Consider the following 20,248-nt stretch of genomic DNA (forward strand, 5'->3'; position numbering starts at 1 on the left):
GCTGTCCACTCGTGCTTGTGTGCATGAGTTTAGGTCCTCTAAGAGTCTGGGCTTGTCACTGGTTCCTTTTAGTGGCTATACCATGCTTCCTTTCAACGGGCTGAGTAATTCATGTTGGCAATTGGAGTTTGAAGTATTATAGGATGGCACTCTGATTCCCCTCGCCAAATATAAGACCCAGTGGATAGACACTACCAGTGCGCGAGACTGTGGACGAGTCAGCTGATCACAAGAAATTAAATCTGTTCGGTCATTTGAAATTTCTGGGGGTTTAATATAAGTTTTTTATTCTGCGTGGTGCATATTTGAGAGCCATTTTGAGATAATTTTTTTTAAACAGGATATAATTTTAAAAACAAAATAAAACTTAGGGCAAGGAGGGAGGCACATAGCTCACAGCTGCTTTCAGAAAGTCAAGTCGCTATTCCAGGATTTCAAAGTCCAGTATCCTGCCTGACACAAAGACTGAGGCTGCCAATAGTCATGTAACAACTCTTTGAAAGTTTCCTCCATTGAGGCCTGTAGTCATATGGGGAAGCAAATCCCCTACATCTTGCCAACACAGTTGAGCTCAATGTTACCACCCTGCTGCTGCAGCTGCTTAGAAATAAGAGGAAGCAGGGAGATGGTAATGCTGAAGTTAATGTTCCAAAAGGGGCTAAATTAGTCTCCGTATTACAGAAGACACTTCTGCTCTACCTTTGACCTTCAGTTTAACTTTGATGCTGTGCTAAGCACCGTTGAGACAGTTCAGTCTTTGAGAAGTTAACTAATAAATGAGATTGTTCCTTTTCTCATTTCTGCCTCTTCTGTGAGTACCCATTTCTATGAATATCTGGAGGTTTCAGGAATAGCATTCCCCTTGTGATTAGAGGCACCACACAACTGTGCTTTTTAAACCCTGCAATCTAGCTCCTGGGAAGGAAGGGCAAGTCAGTTGCTCATCTCGTCCTCAGAGAAAGCCCCCAAAATATTCCGACCAGAGGCAGAGTGGGAATTGGCTCCACTTTCCTCAAAAGTCAAGGCGGATAGTACTGAAGGCCTAAATGTTTTGACAACTGGGGCAGAAAATTATACAGGTGCCTCTCCCTGGGAGCAAAAACACAACAATAATAAAATAGCTTATAATTTGCTGCCCTTTTATGAAATCCAAAGCCAGGAGCCAGAGACTCTCTAGGGATAAAGTCAGCCCTGGCAGACCTACCTTCAGCTTCCTTCAGGACGCTGAAAAGAACAATGGTACTGGAATCATGGTCAGGAGAGGATGCCCATTCCAGGTGTCTAAAGACAGCTTTATCAGACAGGGCATGGACAACATCAGGGAGGCCTCTGCCATAGAGTGCTCCTACATGTACACAGATTAGGTGTTTGTTTGTTTGTTTGTTTGTTTGCTTGCTTGCTTGCTTGCTTGCTTGTTAGTTATAATCCAGACAGATCCATTTAGATTAGGAATAGCCAATAGCCCTCTAGATGCTGTTGGATTGCAACACCCAAGCACCATGGATGATGGAAGTTATAATCCAACAACCTCTGGAGGACATCACAGAATCTACTCTTCATTTAGATGGGTAACCAACCAGAGGTGTCTGGATAAAGGAAATTTATAAATAGTGGCAGAGTTGAAATCATGGATGCCTCCTCCCTCTTTTTGATAGTTCTCCAGAAACTATACAGTGATACCTCGCAAGACCAATGCCTCATAAGACGAAAAACTCGCAAGACAAAAGAGTTTTATGTTTTTTGAGTTGCTTCGCAAGACGAATTTCCCTATGGGCTTGCTTCGCAAGACGAAAACGTCTTGCAAGTTTGTTTCCTTTTTCTTAAAACCGGGTGCATTGCTTGAAGAGGTGCAGTTCCGTGCTTCGCAAGATGAAAAATTCGCAAGACGAAAAAACTCGCAGAACGAATTAATTTCATCTTGCGAGGTACCACTGTAGTTGCAATCCTCTATTTACCTGTGAGTGAACTCTATTGAACACATTGGGATTTATTTCTGGGGCAGCGCACAACTAATTGTTCTGTTAGAGAGGCAAAAGCCACATGGGAGTAGCTAGGATTTATATTGGGGGGGCAGAACTGAACTATCTGAGATGTGATTAGTCAGTTATTTTTATTTATTTACTTGATTGGGAGGGGCAGGTGCCCCCCCTCCCTGCCTTCCCTTGGCTAGGCCCAAGAAAAGCCTTTCTCAGCTTCAAATGGGTGCAAGAAGTTCAGGAGGAGGGGAAATTTTGTGTGCCCTCCAAACAACAGTACGTTGGTCCACACAGATAGCTTCCACATTCAGTTCACAAATAGATCTAGTGATTGCAAGCAAATGAAGAAAAGAAGACTATGAGTTAAACCAAAGCATGTTATGGATTTTTCTGATCAGGGTGAACATTACCTACTGTATTCTGAGAAATCTGTTGCATTCTGTTGGCACACATTCTGTTATTTTGCATGCACCACTGGCTGCATAAACAAAAACAAAGCTAAAAAAATAAAAGAAACAGCCGTAATTTGCATTACAACCTCAGAATAGTAGCTCTGGGAAGAATGCCTTGAGATAACTCTGGAATTTTATCATGTGGATGCCCAGGTAGGTACTCGTTGTGGAATTACACGATCACGCAGCTTTAAAGTTGCATCTATCACGTAATTCCAAATGTCAACTGTTCATAAATTTTGAACATGTGGGGTACTTGCAACTGCCGTTAAGATTGGTATGAAAGGGCTTGGTTTACCTTCCAGTTGGGGCTTGGCCAGTATCTGTGTATGTAGGATTGGGATGCAAATGTAATATAAATTGGGCATAAGCTTATTGAATCAAGGAATTCAGAGAAAAGAGGAATTTCAACATCAGTAGGTTGGAAAGAGTATCTCTTCTCAACCAAGGGAAGGACTAACGGTCGCCAATAAAGGTTACCGGTAAATATAAACATCTTTTTGCTTGTGGCTTAAGCAGCCACCAATTAGATCAATATGGTGCTGGCTCAGCAAAATAGCCTTGGATTTTTGTGAAACATTATACACTTGCCATTTCAAACGATGCAAAAACACACTCGCACACTTACAGGCACAACCAGATTGCCCTGAGCGTCTGGGCAAAGCTGAGAACAGTTCTAATGTATTTGTAAGTGTATGGCAGGACTCTTTGCCGCATGAGTACAACAAAGCCAGGATTAAACAGGAGGCTTATTTTGCAGCCAAGTAGGACCCTTTGGCAGGGAAAAGATGTGGTGGGATTAACTATACTTACCTAGCCTGCTCTACCAGCTGGGATGTGCTCAGCGACCAGCTCTCCAGCCATCCTTGCAACTATTTGAAGTGTGCTGAATCAGCAAGTTTGGCACCTGGGGTTTTTATCACCTGAAAGAGCCACAGTATAAGAAAGGTGTCCTCCTTATCCCCATACAGCCCATCTGGTGCCATCCTGATCTACAGCTTCTATCAGGCCCAGCCAGCATGGCCATCTGGCTAGAACCGATGGGAGATGTAGTCCCAAACATGAGGTCACCATGGCCTTGCTAGGTGGGGCTGATGGGAGTTTTGGTTCAAAACATCTGGTGGGCTCTAGGTTGATGAAGGAGGCTGCTGAACTATCACTGCCTTTCCTTCTTCCTGTCTGGTCACTGTGCTGACCTCCCAATCACTGAGCAATCTGGCCTGTTTTCCCGAGTAACTGGGATATATTCACATCCTTGGCTTTCTTCCCTCCCTCCCCCTTTTGTTTGTTCCTCCAGGGGAAGTCGCTGGCAGGCAAGCGCCTCACAGGCTTGATGCAATCTTCTTGACAGCATCGTCTCAGCAAGCGGTCGCTGGCATCTCCGAAGGACAGCTGCACTCACTCAACCTCCTCCACGGCGGAAATATCATTTGGGGGCAAATGGGTCACTGTGTGTGTGCGTGTCTGTGTGTGTGTGTACGGCTGAGAGTGCAAACGAGATGGGAAGAGAAAGAGACGGAAGGGAGCACAGGGAAGGCGAAGGAAACCACGAGGGAGAGCCTGGCCCACCCGGAGGTTCCTCTTTTCATAGTTTACATCAACACTTTTCTACTTGTACAGCTTTGTAATGGCACTGAGTTCAATCAAGATAATTCTCTGTTTCTCGCTTGATTTCAGAGGAGCACAACTTGCTGTATGCAGGATGCCAACTTAGGCAGAGATGGTTGGGGGGACTAACTATGGGTGTCATTTAATGTAGGGGCCCTAAGAGAAATCTTGATAAAGATTTGGTTAAGATCCGTATTTGTAATGCAGGCACTTTCTCACACTCATATGTCCTCTTGCTGCTGCTGCTGCTGCTGCTGCATGTGTACAGGCAAAAATATCCATCTTCTGCATATCTTGGTAGCCCTGGCATTAATTCTCCCTAGCCATGGATAATGGCTATTGCTGACTTGACAGTAACTTCTCAGATCTGGAATCCTTTGCGAAACCTGAAGAGGTTTTTTTCTCTGCCTGAGAGAATAGTACGCAATACAGGTGTTGCCATTCTTGATTGGAAATGCAGATTAAAGTAGGCAAAGGGGAATTAGAGCAAGAGGAAAGGGTGGTCCAAAATACCTTTACTCCCTAGCCACAGAAAGAGCTCTTGCTGATCTTGCGACATGTCCCCTTTCATACAACCGTTCGGGTCCAGTAAAATAATAATTGAAAGTTCCCTAAGGATGGGAGGAAGAATTCAGTTTTATCACGATGAGATAGTAGACATATTATCATCCACTTTTTAAATAATGGTTTTAAAAGTGCTTTTTAGCTTCTTCACTCACTGTCAGTAATATCCATCCAAAAATATATTTTGGGGTCCTCAGCTGCATAGAAAGGGGCAAAGCTACTGACTGCCAGCTCAGGATTTGGTCCATAAAGCCAGACTCTTAAGCTTCCTGTGAGGGATCTGATTTCAGTAGAGTTGCTTTGCATTTTGCACAAGTAAAAAATGTTGGCCCTGCTTCTTGGGCGATATGATCAAAATGTTATGCCAGGCCTGCACAGCTTGTGTAGCCCAAGCTTATAGGGTGGCCTGCCAAGTGTTTGGCAGTCTGTCTGTTGTTGCTTTGCAGTTCCAGGAAGGCAGCAAACATGGATGGTTTTCTGAACCCCTCACTATCTGTTGCACACGGCCAGTGGGCTGCATTCAAGTTTGTTGTATCACAAGTTGTGCTGGCCTGCTTTATGCACACATTCTGTAAAAACACCATATTTGAAGAGGTGATACTGGGTTGGGAAAGAAGTCTTGTCTTTGTTGTGTGGTTGCACTTTCTGCATACTTCTTCCCATTTTGTCTGTCTCACGATTTAGTCACACAGAGTAAACCAAGCTGATGGGAGAATTCGAGACATCTCCCTGCGCTTGTAGGAAGAAAAAGACCCTGTTAGGGTTATTTATTCATTCCTGGACAACTAAGTCGCAAATAAGTCTCTTTTGTAGAGAAAGGGAGAAATCAGTCTACAACACTTTGGCTTGGAGGTGAATGGCTTTTTGCTCAATGTAATGGCATTTGAACGTCTCTCACAAAGTGGCAATAAGTGAGGATGGCTTGAAACTGTGTGATAACTCAGCTAGGTATGGAAATAATATGGCTGATTTCTCAGAATTGTTCTCAATGCTCTGAGAAATGGGAGCACAGGGGAACTAGCTAAAAAAAGGTAGTAAAAGGAGACAAAGTACTACTTTAAGTGTAAACTAAAACAAGTTCAATCTGATTTGGATCTGCTTAGCATCATAATGATGATCTAAAGCAGTCTTCTCCAATACTTGGTCTCTGTCTGTTGTTGGACTCCAACTCCCATCATCCCCAAGCAGTGTGGCCAGTGCTGAGACATCTGGTTCAATAACATCTGGGGACCTAAGGCTGAGGAAGGATAGTCTAAGTAGTGTTGATATTTTTGTGTTAAAAATATTTCATAATACCTATATTCATAAAAATCTTCTTTCCACTTTAAATGCACATTAAGCTCTTTTCTTGGCAGTAGATGGATATATCTCTAATCATGAATTCTTAGTGTGGTGGGGAAAACATTCCTGTCCGCCTTTTGGTACAAAAAGGCAATGTGGGTAATTTTTTGTCAGACATTGCGCTACTGGTTCTTAGATGGACAAGTTTACAAGATGGATTCTTAGATGGACAAGTTTACAAGATGGATCCAGTACACAGCACATTGCAAAATAACAGTGCCCCAACGAGTGTACAGAGTGTACAATCTAAATTTATCGACAAGTGGGACAATAAAGGGTAGAGAGGAAGATGGAATCTGAGGGGAAACAAAGGAAGAACCACTTAGAACAAGAGGAGTCAACCTTTTTGGACCAGGAGCACATTTCAAATCCTGAGAGAATGTTGTGGGTGCCAGTCACAAAACTGCTGTTGTTGGGGCATGGCATAACTCAAAATGGCTGCCATGGTTGTGGCATAATACACTTGCTGCCACTTGCCCCCACACCACCCCCGGGGCAACCTCATGCTGGTCCTGATTGTAGAGCTCATACAATACTGATTTTTTCACACTCCCGTTTCTCCTCTCTTTACCAAAGTGCATCTCTCTCCCTTCCTCATAGACAATACCATTCAAACTCCCTACCCTCTCTCTCTCTTTCTTTCTTTCTTTCTTTCTTTCTTTCTTTCTTTCTTTCACCAAGTGCATCTTTCTCACACACAGACTACACATAAACACAGAACACACATATATTCATATTTCTCTCTCTCTCTCTCTCTCTCTCTCTCTCTCTCTCTCTCTCTCACACACACACACACACACCCATACCTGAGCAGCACCCCCTACATTCAGTCAAGAGAGCCTTATGCTATGCAATACCTGTTGTTTAGGCATTTAAATGTGCTTATTCTGCATATTCGGTTCAGCGCAAGGTAGGAGAGCATTCCTAGCACAATAAATAAAGTTCAGTGTGATCTGATCCTGATTTCACTACACTGGTGACCAAAATGTCTGCCTTCTGTGTAGAGAGATATATGTCTAGTAATAGTTTGTTTTCTAATGAAATTTCTGTTAAAGCAAAAGGCAAAGCATGAGACACATTTGCTATTTGAAAAATCTGAACCATTTATTTTGAACCACATCCTCTCTTTATCTGTCTTCCCCACTCCTCAACCACAGTGATATTTAGACACAAGTCCTTCCTCAGCTTAGATCTTTCCCCATTTCCCATTCTTTCTCATGCATATTCATGCTATATTATTATTTCAAAACATTCCACTGGATATCACAGCTGGGCTCTTATGTGCCTGGTGAGTGCCAGAAACTTCACCATTCCCACAGTAAATTTGCAAATCCTGCCCCCACATTCCCATCCATGCTCTACGCAAAGCTGTTTTCAGAGACATGCCTTATCATCTTATTTTGTCTATCAAAGCTTCTGTATCCTTAGTGCAACCCCTGAAACAGTGGCTGTGGAATGCGGAGGGAGAAACTAATGTGCTTCCATGTCGCACCAGGTGCAGAGAATGGCCACTAGATGTGCCCTCACACAAAATATTAGGTGATTTGGGTTCTGCTAAGGCATAACATCTGCAGGAACTCAACAAAAGCTAAATGCACTTTGGTAAGATTAATTTGGTAAATTCCAGCTAGGGCAAAAATCACATTGGCAGATGGTCCTACATCATTGTAGCGATAAGTTACTCAACTAGAGAACAACAAAAAGCTTCTAATATATCCCTTAATTGTCAGGTATCATGAAATACTGTGATATGTAAAGTGGTGTCAAGTCATAAGGGGGCCCTATATGATGGTGTAATTCGTCTCCGTTTGATTGAGAGTTTTAACCGAAGACAGTTATCTAGATTTTCTTCCATCCAGTTAAAGAAGGAAGGACAGAACTCCATTCATCAAAGTATCAACTAATAGATATCAGCGGCCAAAAGGTGAACCTTTCATGTCTGCCCATGTTGGAGGCTTATAGGCTCATCTTTTGCAAGATTGCTCTGGTCGCCTTGTGTGCCCATGAGTAATGCATCCCATTATGCAACAGCATGGCCTTTCGTGGAATAAGCCACTATTATGGAAAGCTGTATGTGATGCTCAACCCTGAAAGCTTCATCATCTTGCCGTGAGATCACCTTGAGCATCACACAGTGCTCCTGTTTTCTGTGATTAGCCATCTTGTCATTTGGGATGTTGCAAGGGCAGGTGCTCAACTGAGTTTATGTCAGATTGAGTTTAAACCGATTCATGCATGCAAGGCTGAAGGAAGAAACCTTTTGTTTTTGAGGTTCAGTTGAACATGGGTCAGTTTCAATTTCCGTATCAAAACTTTTCTTTTTAATAAGGCGGGTCATTGCTTAAAAGTAGACAACCTGACCAGGGACTTCACAGTTCCTCTTGAAAGGCTGCGCAGCTTTTTTCAGTATGTACCTTTAGGGTGTGCAGGGAAGTGGACAACTGGGGTTATAGGGCAGTTTTCACCAACGTGGCACCCTCCAGAGGTTTTAGCCTACAGTTTCAATCAGAAATAACAAGCATGTCTATGGTGTCTCGGGCCGATGGGAGTTGTAGCCAAAAAATTCTGAAGGCACCATTTTGGTAAAAGTTGCTGTAGAGCTTCCTTAAGACTCATCCTTTTATGGCTCTACAGCCTCTTGGTTTTTCCCAGAGAGATGCTCCTCCCTCCCCGCAAAAAAAACCTGGAAGAAAACAATGCTAATATTAGCTGTAAATTACCAATCATGGTATTATAAACTAGCTAGAAAATGGGGTTAGGCGCAGGATGCTTCCTGCAATGCATCCTGTTGAGGCCTCATAACTCTTTGGCTCGGGCACCATATTTCTGCCCTCATTCAGGAGAGAAATTATGTACGCACAGGTCGGTCCCCTTCCTCTGCGTCACCAGAATCACACCTGGGATTCACTGCGATATAAATCAACTGATTGAACCAGTGGCCAGTTGTCCCACAATGAGGATACAGCCACTGTTCCCTGATTAATTACTGTCTTCTCAGCAGGAAGGAATTTTAATGATCAATCTCTACATGGCTTTGTTGGCACCACAAGATGTTGGAGGCTAACAAGCTAGAATGGATAATGGTTTTGTGCCCTCCTCTGTGACTTTCCCTGAGCGTCTCCCTGACCAAAGTCAGATGAGAGAGTGCTACTCTAGACGGGCCTGTTGGTCTGATCTAGCCTTTCCTGTTGATTGGAGAATGAAAGAGGCAATATAAAATGGTATCGCTTACTAGACTTTGTGTTTTCATTATTTATTTATGTATTGATTAAATTTGTATACTGCCCTTCATCTGTAGATCTCGGGACAGTTCACAGCATAAAAACACAATATACATAATTAAAGCAAGAACAAGACAATTCCTCCCCCTCCCCCTTAAATTGATTAAAATTTTAAAAAATGCTTAAATTGAACCTTTGGAGAGTCTTCTTCAAGGATGCAGAGCAAGAAAATAATAATAATTTAGGACTTCTAGGACTGCATCAATTCAGGCTGCAGGTGGTCGATTGTACATTTGAATGTTTCCTTGCATCAAAAGTATTTCTGCTTGTGGTAAGCTAATACACCAGGGAGACCATTCTAGCCTAATCCTCTCCTTGGCATCCTAGTTTTCTATTTGGGGGAGCGTTCAGCCATGCACTCCTCCCACCTGTGATCTGAAATGGTCCAGCCCTACAGCACAGGCAGTATTATTGTTCACATTGTTGCTCAAGGGCTTTTTGCCCCGCTTGCTTTTCTTTTGTGATTTTCTGCGCAGGGTTGTCTAGCTCTTCTCCAGACACTGCTCCCATAGTTTTGTAGGAAGTGGCAGAGCTACCTAGCAGCGACCTTGGAGCTGACAGCCTCCCGGTCCAGCAGTGCACAGGAAAATGGTGCCAGTGAACAATTGGGGCTGTCAGCGTCAGGCACAGAAATTTGCAAACAAAATTTACCCTCTGGCTACTTCAGGCAGGAGAGCCTCAGGCCAGCTGGAATGCACCAAAACACAGCTGCGCCTCCTACCCCAAGCAACTGGGCAGCGTGCCTGCTGCTTTTGGACTGCAGAGAGGAGCGAATGTGTGCAGCGATAGCACATCCTGAACAGCAGAGCATCTGTGCTCTCCACCTACCTTCTGGAGGTAATTCAGCTCTTATCAACATGATTTGGGCATCCTGTTGATGTTAGACAAAGGCATATAATATTACAAAAGGCGGGTGGGGGAGTAAAAATATTTAATACAAGGGTTTTTATGTAATTGTGTAGTTCTTCAAGCAGCTAAAATGGTAGATACTCAAATTTACCCCTTTGGCCTTTTGCAATCCTGGGCAGGATCTCATTATCCTTGCCTCACTCTTTGATTCCAAGCACATCCCTCAGAACTCCTGCCGGTTATTCTGCTGGCAGCAAAAAGACTAATCTCTTTCTGTTTCAGTCGCCCAGAAAGTAGCAGGTTAGTGCAACCATGAAATCCTTTGGATAACTCCAAACACGTCCAGCAATCTGGATCAGTGATGCTGCAGATGTCAAAGATGCGGGAAGGTCCGCTTTCCATACACCTTTTGCAGAGACACAGTTATCCAAGCTCAGCAGTCGTGCTCTGCTTGACTCCCTCCTTAAAGCATCCATCCCCTCTGCTGGGTAGCCTTGCCTTGTGGCACCTATTCTGAAAGAGGTGAAACCTCCACCTTTTGTGATGTAGCTGTGTCACTCATGCCTCATCTACATGGCTCTTATTTAGGGGGAAACAGGATGTGCCATTCAGTATACCAGGTCAAAGAGCTGCTGGAGGCAGTGGTCTCCAGCAGTACCAATGTACACACACACACACACAGAGAGAGAGAGAGACCTAGGCCACTTGGGGATTATACAGGATACATAGCTGACTTAGGGCACTGAAGCACCCTGAGATGTATGATTGTGCTTTTCAGGGCCATTTCTGTGCCTCCGGCTCTACCTACGATGCTTAACCAGGAATGTGGTCCATGGGAACATGCCCAGTACTAATTCACTCACTTCACTTTCAGCTCCTGTGCTGCAAAACTGCTCCACGCACAGCTGCCTCAGCCATGACTGTGTCTGTGGTGAGTTTCTTTCCACTCACAGCGGTTCTTGGAGCAAAGCCCTTGTAATAATACCCAGCCATGATTGCATGCATATGGAACTGGCCAGGGCAGGGGCTTTGGGGCAGCAATCCAGAGCTCCAGAATGAGAAGGAGGGTCCCCAAAATACAGCAGGGTGGGTTTATCACACATTGAAGAAATGTGTGTTATCTATAGAATACCCTCCACATGAACAGTAGGTCCAGAGTCTAAAATGACCACAGGCTCTGAGAGCCAATGAGTAGCATGGCTTGGCTGACAGTTTTGTTTCCAGTGCCATCCAAGATTGCCTATGACACTTGTCCCAAGGGGACCATCCTATTCCCTAACGTTTCAGCTTCCAGAATCTTCCTCTCCTCATTCCTCCATGGAAAAAGAGTGTTGGCCTCCCATGGGTCTGTTACATTGCCAGCAGGAAGGTAGGACACCCTGATTCTGGCGCTAACCTTTTCTTAAAGGGCAGCTTGCTCTGTTGGTGAAATGCTCTCGGGGTTTGGCAGTTTCCCTCTCATGTTGAACATAAATCTGCAGGCCTGTAACTTAAACTCACATTTCTCTGCTCCTATCCCAAACAATGTTCCTCCTGAATAATTATTCCCCTTCTGCTTTCTGACATCCTTTAAAACATTTATAAACAGGGAGCCTGCTGTCTCTCTTAGGATCCTCTTTCTGTGGACTGAATACAAGCAGTTTCTTTAATAGCCTCCCCCCTCCCCCGCAACACACACCTTGCTCTGAATAGAGATGCTCTTTTAATCTTGGAAGAGGCATTCCCTATTCTTTCTGAGGCCAGGAAAGGTGCCTTTTTGGAAATGGCATCTGTTGTTTTAATCAGTACTACAGTCATACCTCGGGTTGCAGACGCTTCAGGTTGCATTTTTTCAGGTTACGGACGCGCCGAAACCCGTAAGTACTGGAACGGGTTACTTCCGGGTTTTGGTGGTCGTGCACGTGCAGAAGCACTAAATTGCACTTTGTGCATGTGCAGAAGTGCCGAATCGCAACCCACGCTTGCACAGATGTGGCACTGCAGGTTGCGAACGCTGCGGGTTGCAAATGTGCCTCCCACACGGATCACATTCGCAACCCGAGCATCCACTGTATACTAAAACCTTTAAAAAAGAGTAAATCTACTGCCCAATTAATCAGAGACATTTTTTTTAAGTTGATTCAACACATTTGGATCAATGTGTTTTTTTCTTTAACCAAGTCATCTGATTAATGAATCCGTTAACTTGCACTCTGCTTTGGAAATGGAGCAGGGTAACTTGTCTGGTTCTCTTCATGCTTCCAGCCCCATCACTCATTTCTGCTGCTGGAAGTATCCTTCATAGCCATGGCAACCCATGGCAACCACTTCTCCCATCATCTTACATGGTGGAAAGCACCATAGAAAGCGAAGGAACATCTCAAGCCAAACATGCAAAGCTGCCTTTGTTATTGATCAGGCCAGATTGCATGGTTTTTATTTCTGTGTAGGAAATTCCACAGTCAGAATCTGTAACTAATTAGCTGAAGCTCTGAGAGAGCGGAGAAGAACTTAGGTGGAAGGGAGAGTGAAACTTACATGATTCCCTTGCTCCGAGCCCAGTTGTGTGTTCCTCGCTTTCATTGGAGAACAATAGCAACCTTTCCCCTACTACTTCCCAGTCCGTGTTAAACAGATACTCTACATTGGGGGGAGCCAACATGGTGCCTCCCAGATGCTGATGGACTCCCAACTCCCATAATCCTTGGGTCTTATGGAAGTTGAAGTCCACCAACATCTGGAGAGCACGGCATTGGCTACCCCTGCCCTCTGTAGACCCATGTGCCTTACTCAACTTGTTGTGATGAAAATGTCCATGGAGGACACAGAGGGCCACAGCTGCTTTTTCACAGTTTTCCAGGGCTGAACTCCATCAGCTGAGCTATCTGCATGACTAGGGAAGGCTAGATCTAGGCATGTAGTGAAGTGGGCATGCAGTTACTTGGTCATAGCCTCCACCTCCCCACTGCTTCAGTGTTGACAATGCCAACCCCAGCCTTAACCCTCAGATCTCAACCCCATTTCTGCTTGCTTTCATGTGAGTCGTGCAAATGAGTTCTGGGCTGCACTTGTGAATACACAAATACTTCTCTTGCTGCTGATGACTTAGGGAAGCTTAGAGCAAAGTTGGGCACGTGTCTTAAATATCTCTGGTTCTTGTCAGTGTTGCAATCATTTTGCCTGGTGATGCTACACGTCTCACTCACCACCCAAAGTCACATGGAATTAAGTTAATGGATGGACTCAATTTGACAACACATAGAGGAATGCATTAACTTTAGAGTCCATACCCCAGTCTCACCAAGTATCTAATTGCTAGGCCTTTTGTTTGCTCTTGTTGTGTCAAACAGGATGATTGATTTGGCCAGACAGGAAGATAACATGCAGAAGTCTCGATAGCCAATCTGGACCCCTTCCTTTGGGCCTGATGAATCTACACCTAGCTATTAAGCATTTAACTCCTTTCTCTGACACTGAGTCTTCTTGGTGTCAGCTGCATCCTGTCTCTCCCATCTTCAGTCTCAAAGGCTATCCATTAATGATTCACAAATGGTAAACAGGGTTCTATACAAAACCAGAGAAATACATCCCCCCCCGCTCAACTAGGACCAAAGGATTTGCAGCTAAAATAGGAGGTGCAGATGAGTTGCCTTAATCAAGAAATTGCAACGTACTGTATACTTTTCCCTTTATATCTAATGATAGACAATGAATGTCTTGATAGTTCTTGCATTCCACTGCTCACCCACTGAGGTTACTCTTGAAATTTCTTCTTCAGTCATAGATCATTCTTCCTACTGCAGCACCCTTGATGCCCATAGCTCAATTGCCTCTAATATCACAGTAGGCTGGCTTGTGTTGTTCTTTCAAACCCTAGCTCTAGGGTTACAAGCCTAGCTGTGGCATAAAAGGACTGTGTGGAGCTCTGAGAGGCCACATCTATCGAACCAGCTGGTCCGCTATTGCAAAAGGCGTGTTGCAGCCTTGGGATAAGGCAGCTGATTGATTATGGGGAGCAAGTAACCCTGCAAGTGTGAATTATGAGTTCCTTAAGCAGCTTCTGATAAATTAAACAGTGCGAGCGTTGTATTTACACCATGGGTTTTCTCATGACACCTGCTGTTTGGCAATTCTTGAGGCTTATGTCTATAGATTGACCCAGCCCTTCTTTTTCATGCAGTGTCTCATAGCGTTCCAGCCATTACACTTGGGGGACAAGCTGTTTGAAATGGACAGTATGACGAACAGGGAAAACTGCCTTATACTGAGTTGGACCATTGCTCCGTCTCCCCCAGCACCCTCTACACTGACTAGTAGAAGCTATCTAAAAAGAGTTTCAGGCAGGGGGTGTTCCCAGCCCTACCTGGAGATGCAAGATTGAACCTGGGGGCTTCTCTCCTTTCCACCAGTGTAGGGGGGAAACGGGGGGAGGCATAGGTCAGTGGCAGTGCATCTGCTCTGAGTGCAGAAGACCCAAAGTTCAATACCTGGTGTCTTCAGGTAGGGCTGGGAGAAAACTCTGAAATCCCAGAGAGCTGCTGTCCGTTAGTCAACACAATACTGAGCCAGGTGGAACAATAGTCTGATTCGATTGAAGGCAGCTTCCTAAGTGTGGGCGCAGAATGTGTGCCCTGCAGGTTCAGAAGGCCTGAATATCAAGATACCCCATATTTTCGGTGATAGAAATTTGTCTGCAAAGAGGCCAAGTCAGTTACGTGAGCCGTTACCTTTCATTTTTCTGGTGTTCTACTGCTAAGACATTCCAGTCTGCCTATTCTCTAGTTTCCCCCCTATAGGATTGTCAAGGGCACACTTTTGCATTGCCGGGTGGACTCCAACTGGGGAGCCACCTTTGAAAGCCTTCCCCCCTTCCTTAGGAGCCAAGCAAGCTCTGTCAATACATGCCTTTTGGCTCCCAGTCAAAGGAGGCAGGGTAATAGCAGTCCTGGTGGCTCTGCAGGCAGCTCATGTGACAAGGCTCCCGCCTCTCCCTCTCCTCAAGGAAAGTGTTTCCAGAAATGCAGCTGTGTTACTATATTAAGGTGTCCCCACCTGCCTTTGTTTCTAGGCCATCCCAAGCCAAGCTGCAGGGCGAAAGCAGAACATAATGGGGGGGGGGGAGTCTAGCAGCACCATATAAAGAAAGACATTTGAGCTTTCCCTTTGCATGGTTTCTGACATGATGGATTTCCCCTTCCGGGAAGACAGTTGAGTATTAAATAGAGCTGGCAAAGGCTGCATTAGAAAAATTCCCTTTCCCATCACTTCCATGGCATCCTGGAGGATAAATGAGGCCAATGGCTGGCTGCACTGCTCTTGCAGACCCTCAGAATAGCCAGCGTCTTTTGTTTTGCTGCACTCTTATTCCAAGCAATTGAAATCACGGTGGTGGCTCGCCTCTTTTCTTTGAATCCCCTGTCCTTTGTTTTCAAGCATTTGCTTTACTAAAAAGAACCTCCTGTTTTAAGTCAGATTTAACTACTCTACCCGCCTTGTGCAAGCTATTCGCATGTTCCTAAATTTATTTAGGAACTAGTCTTAGTAATGCTTGAGCATAATGCATGTGGAAAAAATCTGTTCTACAGCAGCAAGAAGCACAGCTGGTTAGCTGAAGCCTGCCCTTCCACAAAAACATCCTGCCAAAAATGTGCCAAGTGTTTAGAAGGCCAAAAAGATACATAGCATGGGAACTGCAGAATCAGTTTGCAACCTAGCAAAGTTTTAACTGGACATCAAAATTGTGTGGTCATTTGTGAGTGACTTTATATACCATTAGTTCCCCAAATTTATAAACACGTAGTTAGAGCAGCCATGATGCATTTGGTGGCTGGTGCTAAGCTAGCCCTGTTCTGCTGCTTATCAGCTGCGTCTGCCGAGTAACAAATGGCTGCGAAATGCCGGGTGCCCATTCAAGTGTGCAGAGATAACAAGTTTGATCCTTCCTGGATGATACACTTCAGATATAAATTTCCTTCTATATGGAAATCAAGCAGTTTAAGGAGAAGGCTGTGCTAAACCTCTTTTTCCCTGGCATGTCAATTTCCATATGCAGGGAGAGGGTTGTGGAAATAAGTGGCTTCCCTATCTGATACAGCCCAGGAAGAGCTACACTACATATTATTGCTTGCTATCCAAAAGAGCCTTCAATCAGGTAGGGCTGTGCTTGCCTAATTGGCTGAATCGTGGAGGGGGGGGTGACTTTCAGGTTGCTGTGCTGCTGACTGCTCTGAGACCCTGCTCCCATCTTACTTCAGAAACGCCTCTTCTCCACTCTCGCTTGTGGGATGTAGTGGCTCTCCACACCATTGCTAGAACATGTCTTACCGCCACACAGTGCCTTGGAACAGCTTAACACTGCATTTTAATGCAGATACAAACAGCAATGTTGGGCTGGGCTTGAAATTGTACGCAGAGAGCAGTGAGGCAAAGAATCTCTTTTCCAGAATAAACATTGTGCAGCAACTCTCCAATGCGCTTTAGCAGAATTGCCAGTGGCTATTGTAGCAAAGGATCTGACCATGGTGGCTAAGTACCAGATATTCACTAGAGACTTTTCAAGGACAGTTAGGATCACAAGAACAATTGTATTTCTGGATATATTGTGTCATGTAGTAAAATGTACCTCAGCGCCCCGTGGATATTTTGGAGGCTTCAGCTTACAGATGCCACACGCCACGTGCTAAATTGTTCCGGTACTTCATTTATCTCATTGTAAGATCTGTCCTTCTCCTAAGTATGTTTAATCAGATGTTAGTCCCACAGAGTTCAACAGGACTTGTTTCCTAGTAAGTGTGCTTACTATCACAGCCATGGTCCTGTCCACACGCAAAGGTTCTGTTCCAGAATGTGTTGTGTGCCATACAAAATTTGTTTTATGTTTAAAGGAGGAAAAAGTCTACAAGAAGTATTGTCTTGATAGTGACAGAGCTCCCATTGGCTCTAGGGATTGTTTCCAAAAGTCCCTGGCAAATGTCAATCTAGATCAACCTTCAATCTCATGCCCTCCAGGTCTTTTAGACTACAACTCCCATCCTCTCTGACCTTTGGCCATGCTGGCTGGGGTTCATCAGAGTTAGAGTCATAGAATCATAGAATTGTAGTGTTGGAAAGGGACCACAAGGGACCACCACTCCAGCCTCCATCCATGGAGGAATCCTTCTGCCTAACGTGGGGCTTGAACCCATGATCCTAAAATTAAAGGTTGTGGTCAAAATCATCTGGAGTGTACCAGGTTAGGGAAGGCTAGTGTAGATATGGAGTCTTTAAGTACTCTTAAGCAGAGTGGAATCATATAGTTTACAAATCCTTTCATATAAATGTAAAGGTAAAGGGACCCCAGACCATTAGGTCCAGTCGTGGCCGACTCTGGGGTTGCAGCGCTCATATCGCTTTATTGGCCGAGGGAGCCGGCGTACAGCTTCCGGGTCATGTGGCCAGCATGACTAAGCCACTTCTGGCGAACCAGAGCAGCGCACGGAAATGCCGTTTGCCTTCCCGCCACAGCAGTACCTATTTATCTACTTGCACTTTGATGTGCTTTTGAACTGCTGGGTTGGCAGGAGCAGGGACTGAGCAACGGGAGCTCACCTCGTCACGGGGATTTGAACCACCAACCTTCTGATCAGTAAGCCCTAGGCTCTGTGGTTTGACCCACAGCGCCACCCACATCCCTTCATATAAATGGACAGGATGAAAAAGAGAAGCAGCAGTCAAAAATAGGATCTTATGCAAAAGATGTGCCAAGCTCGTATCACCTTTCACACCTCCCATCCAGGATGCAAACACATGTTGGCAAGCAAAGTGAGAATCCATGCGAGGAAGCCTGACGTTCAGGTGGAGATGCAGATGGTGCTCATTTGGAGGTTAGACATGCTAGTCGGTGATAGAAAATAGGAAGCTGTCAGCCATGAAGGGTAATAATCTTTCTCGTCTCAGGACTGAGACCAGATGGACATTTGCCATGATCACAGGTGGGAGAGAGCTGGCCAGGGGGAAAGGTGACATTCAAATAATTTGAATTGGTCACACAACGACATTCAGTAGTAAAGGAGGGCAGGATGCATATTAAATGTTCTCACTTTTTGTTCTAGTTAATTCCTCTCTCTTTTTTTTACATCATTAGTTCTCAACAGCCCTAGAGAAATATTTGCCATTCATTAAACCCTTTTTTAAAAGAGCCACTTGTTCATATTTCTTGGCCACTCTGCTCCTAGTCCTCAGAGTAGACTATATTTAAAGATAATCCACAGTCACATCAAGCCAGGTCCAAACAGCAGCCAAGATTAGCACCATCTGTCAGGTTGCAGCTTGGAGGTGTTGCATTTCCCTTCAAAGGTTGCAGGATGTTGGGGGACAGTAACATAACAGCATCTCAGCTATGGTGAGGAAAGCCCCATGTGGCTTCTGAGTTACTCTTGCTTATGCAGGGCATTCTCAGGATCTGGACCCCATGAAGGTGGCCAAGATGAGGGTGCAGGTTCCCTGTGCTTTTTGAAGAAGCAGAAGTTTTTAGGTTCAGCTTTCCTCATCCTTGCAGAACAAGCTACACCTACTGAGATCCCCTCACACGCTCATTTGAAAGCAATACAGGGAGATGCCCACCTTTCTGCATTGTCTACTATGCTGACTAGTAGTAGCTCTCCGTAGTTTCAGGCAGAGGTCTTGCCCATTACTTGCTACCGATGCTTTTAATCAGAGGGACCAGGGACTAGATCAGAACTTTCACCATGCAAAGACTGTGATCTACCACTGATCGTCCCACCTAACTAGACCACTGGGGGAAACCTGACCTGCAGACAAGTGGAAGCAAAACAGTACATGCTTGAGAGAAATCATATTCACATTGCAGTGGTTGACAGTATGATCATGCCAACATGAAGGTGCCTTTAAAGGAACATGAGTGAGCATCATCTTGAGTGAGCCCGCAGATGCTCTTTTTGTATTTGGAGATTACTAGGCCATGCCGCCGCCCACTGGAATCAGTATGGGAATTTACTCACCCTGTTAAGGTGTTTCTGTTCCCCTCTCCTTTTCAAAAATCATATTTTCTGTTTCGGCAACGGTTACAAGTAAAATAATTTGGCTGCGAGCCTGAAAGAGCCCTCTCAGATTAGCACGTCAGCCAAAATGTTGCAGATTGCGATGGTGGGACACCACATCATTCTTTTTCTGCACCAAAAATTTTTTGGGCACTTAACCAGCCCATGTGGGCACATCACAACCTAGGTGATGAAAGATGATCAGGTGTATCTTCCCAAAGGGTGAAGTTATTATGACTTATGGGCAATATTTGAGGTGCTAAATCTACTCATGGCAAATTGTACTTTTATTTTATTTTTCTGGAGACAAAAGACCTGTATTGCTGTTTAACTTGTGATGAGGCAGTTCTATAGAAACAGTTACTTACTTGCATGTACATAGGATATCTATAGCAACAGTTTATGGAAATGAATAATATATGTATAAATATATATATGTACCAAAAATGCAATAGATTACTGGGGTGGGGATGGAAATAAATCAAATCCTACACAAGTTTCATTATGGCAGTCTGGTGTTCTTCCTTCTGTTACAAACTTCGAAAGCAATTGCCATCAGGATTGCAGATCATAGCGAAAGATGTGAGCAGCATCTTTATGGCAGAGATCTTTGAAGGAGTGATATCGTTTTGTTCTGGCTTTAGCACTTAAGGGCTTCCTTCAGAACCTTCAATAGAACGGATACATGCATGAAATCATAAAAGAAGAGAGTGCCTTTAGGGAACAGGCTGTGTCCATTGCCATTGCCACTGATAAATCCTACATCTGGAAATTGGAGACGGTTTCCCATTAGGAGTATGTGCCTTATTATACACAGGATTTCTCCTTTATTTGTTTGTTTGACACTGCAGAACATGTCTTAAAGCTCCCCAATTGGCTCCCAATACAGTCTACAAAAGATGCACAGTAAAAAACAGCTGCACCAACAAAGCTACAAGTCACATGAAACATTCATAAATCTCAGCACGGACTGTTTCAAGGGCTTCCTTATTTTAAAAAATTAACCGCTCGGTGAGTAGAAACTCTCTCTGGCAAAGCATCTTTGACAGCAACCTGTGCTCTACAAAGCTTTACCCATAGGCATTGTTAGGGAACTGCCATCGGAACTAGAGGAGGAGGCGAGGCTCCACAGCGATGCTGGAGAGGGGCCAAGCAGGGAG

At 44.5% G+C, this 20,248-nt stretch overlaps 1 protein-coding gene across 4 annotated transcripts in view; it reads left to right on the plus strand.

Annotated features, from left to right (window-relative positions):
- Window positions 1-19,590, plus strand: part of RGS6 (regulator of G protein signaling 6) — a 229,573-nt gene extending 209,983 nt beyond the window's left edge. For all 4 annotated transcript variants that reach the window (XR_014546469.1, XR_014546470.1, XM_083607188.1 and 1 more), the window contains one exon: window positions 3,726-19,590. Coding sequence is in view for 2 of the 4 variants with exons in the window: in XM_083607188.1 (XP_083463314.1) it covers window positions 3,726-3,776 (51 nt within the window). In the remaining 2 variants the exon portion in view is untranslated. The remainder of the gene's footprint in view (window positions 1-3,725) is intronic.
- The last annotated feature ends 658 nt before the right edge of the window (window positions 19,591-20,248 follow it).

The sequence above is a fragment of the Podarcis filfolensis genome (assembly GCF_964270895.1).
Source record: "Podarcis filfolensis genome assembly, chromosome: 1".
Classification (NCBI taxonomy): Eukaryota; Metazoa; Chordata; class Lepidosauria; order Squamata; family Lacertidae; genus Podarcis; species Podarcis filfolensis.